This window comes from Orycteropus afer, unplaced genomic scaffold (genome assembly GCF_000298275.1).
Source record: "Orycteropus afer afer isolate SDZICR_OR568_19922 unplaced genomic scaffold, OryAfe1.0 scaffold00113, whole genome shotgun sequence".
NCBI classification, from domain to species: domain Eukaryota; kingdom Metazoa; phylum Chordata; class Mammalia; order Tubulidentata; family Orycteropodidae; genus Orycteropus; species Orycteropus afer.
Window position 1 is genome coordinate 2,751,446 of NW_006921700.1, and position 2,726 is coordinate 2,754,171.

Below are 2,726 nucleotides of genomic sequence, written 5' to 3' on the forward strand. Positions count from 1 at the left end.
CGAAAACCCAAGGAGGGGTCGCTATGAGTCGGGGCCGACTCGACGGCACATAACAACAACAACAACAAGAGGCAGAAAGGGAATCTCACTGCCATCAAGAGAAGAGCTGGAGGTGAATGGAGTATGTCCTTCGACCCAAGATCCCTGTGCTGGGCCTCCTTGGCTGAGAGATGCCCAACCAGAGAGAGACAGTAGCAGTGGAACCAAGAGGCAGGAGACAGAGCAGAGGGCTTGCTGGCCCACAGAGCAAGAAAACTGAGTGCCCTTGGGCAGGAGGCTTGTTGGTAGAGTGGACTGCACCTAGGTGTATCTATCAGCAGAGCTGAAAGAGTTTTGTAACACTTGCCTGAGCAGGGCAGAGGCCAAGGGCCAGAGAGGCAAGCCAGAGGGCATAGCAGAGAGGAGACTGCTGACTGAAGTATTGTATCCTGAGTACATTCCTGAACCTGAATTGTAGCCTGTTACTTCCCTAATAAACCCCATAACTACGAGTATTGTCTGTGAGTTCTGTGTGGCCATTACAACAAATTGTCGAACCCAGTTGAGAAGCAGTGAGCTCCATGGGAGGGAAGGCTGGTGTCAGAGTTGGTAAAATGCTCGAGGGTGGCAGCATGTCTGGCTTCATAGGAATAAGCCTTGGGCTGCTGATGGTGATTCTGTCTTCCTTTAGTGAAGTTAGAGGCGGCCAGAAGATGCTGCCTCCATGTCGTTTTTGCATCATCTCACTTTACAGATGAGGAAACTGAGGCATAGAGAGGTTCAGCGATTTGTTCACAGGCGGGCCAGGATCAGAGCTGAGGCTGTCTGCATCCAGAGCCCAGGCCCATAACCATTTCACGATAATGCCTTCCCACATGATCTGTGCCTAAAATGTGTTGATCTCTTTGCCTTTAGTTGGGGAATTTTAAAAGAATGCTAGAAATAGCAGACATTTTATAGTCATCTGTTCTACAACCAGCCTAAACCAGGGCTTCTCTCCCACAGTATCTTCAGGAGTAGGGAGACCATACCTCCTGGTCCTGGCTTCCTACCTGGTTAACTGAACAGGGTCTTGCAATGATGTGTGCCAGTCCATCCTTGTGAATTCACTTAAACTGGCTCTTTTTACATGTAGTGAGTATTTGACATGGTCTTATTCTCTCCCACAGGCACAGCTCCAAGAGCGGAATGACCCGCAGCAACTGCTGTTAGACTGCAAGCACATGTTTCCTGTTTTGTTTCCTTTTAACCCATCTTCTCTGACCATGGACTCAATCCACATCCCAGCCTGTCTTCATCTGGACTTCCTCAATGAAGTCTGAAGATGCACATTTCAGCTTGGCCCAGTCACCAGTGAGACCAAGAAGAAAGCAGACAGGAAAGTGCTGTCCAGGGTCGGTTTCAATCTGGTGAAAATGGATCAATGAAAAGATGGGGGGGCCTGTACGGAGTGCAGAACTATACAGAAGAAGACACAGCTATGTCATTATTTTTTGTACCTCCTCAGAATAAAACACTTGAAACATTGGAGATTTTTTTTTTTTTTCAGTTTGATTTTAACCTAAACACATATACATCCTGACTCTCAGCCACCAAACAGTTCCCATGTCATCAGAAGAGTTCCAGTTCTATAAAATGGAAGCTGCATATAACTGGAGAATCTCCAAGTTAACATGATTTTAAAAATCTGTAAGTTATGTAAATTGCCTTAAAAGGGCTAAAATAATGGTACTAACAGCTATGACAATGACATACACTGTTTCCCCAGGTAGACAACACAGGTGCGGCTGCGTTTTTGGTGAGATGTTGTGGAACGGAAATACAGGCATGGGCTTTCTGAGAAGCTTTCCAAGGGTATTTTTGAATGCTTAGAGATTTAAGGCATTTGACTGCTAACCAGCAGGTTGGCTATTCAAACCCACCAGCTGCTTCATGGCAGGAAGATAGGGGTAATCTACTTCCATAAAGATTTACCACCTTGGAAAACCCAGTGGGCGTCTTTGTGGGTTGGAATGGACTAGAATGGCAGTGGGTCTGGTTTGGGTTTTTTGGTAATGACCTCCAGACCAAACATTTTGGGTACTGGTTTCAGAAGCAAAATGCCAAGACTCAAGACCTAATGTGCTCAAACCTCTTTATGTAGTCTTTTTTTTTTTTAAACTTTTTATTGTGATTTGGGTGAAAGTTTACAGAGCTAATGTCGTTTTCCATCCAATAGTTCATTCACGTTTTGTTTCATGACATTGATTGCAGTCCCCACAATGTAACAGCACTCTTCCCACTTCTTCCCTGTATTTCCCATTTCCATTTGTCCTTCTGTCCTATGCCTTCCTCATTCTGAACTTTATCCTGGGCAGATGCAGCCCTTTTGATCTCGTATGGTTGGTGGTTCTAAGGAGTGCATACCTCCCTGGTGTTATTGTTCACCCTGTAGGCCTATCTTGTGTTTAGCTGAAAGTTAAGCCACTGGGTGAGTTCAGTTTCAGGCCTGGAGGGTCATAAGGGACACACTCTTGAAGGCTCCATTAGTCTCTTTGTGTAGTCTTCAGACATGCAAAAATGCTACTGTCCCAAACTTCAATTGTGAGCAAAATGGAAGGATGTTCTTTGTTTCTGATGCTAGTTCATGTGCTTACCAAGTCCAACAAAACTTTTACAATAATTTATGTAAACTAAATGTTAAAGTTTTGTTTACAAATATAAAAACCAAACAAGTCAGTGTGAAAGCCTTTACTCCCTTCATGCCT

The 2,726-nt window shown here is 44.7% G+C and overlaps 1 protein-coding gene across 1 annotated transcript in view; it reads left to right on the forward strand.

Annotated features, from left to right (window-relative positions):
• The window catches only part of MYO5B (myosin VB), a 351,393-nt gene extending 350,092 nt beyond the window's left edge, over positions 1-1,301 (forward strand). Inside the window, exon 40 of the mRNA XM_007943854.2 lies at positions 1,149-1,301. Within this exon, the coding sequence (XP_007942045.2) occupies positions 1,149-1,301 (153 nt within the window). The remainder of the gene's footprint in view (positions 1-1,148) is intronic.
• The last annotated feature ends 1,425 nt before the right edge of the window (positions 1,302-2,726 follow it).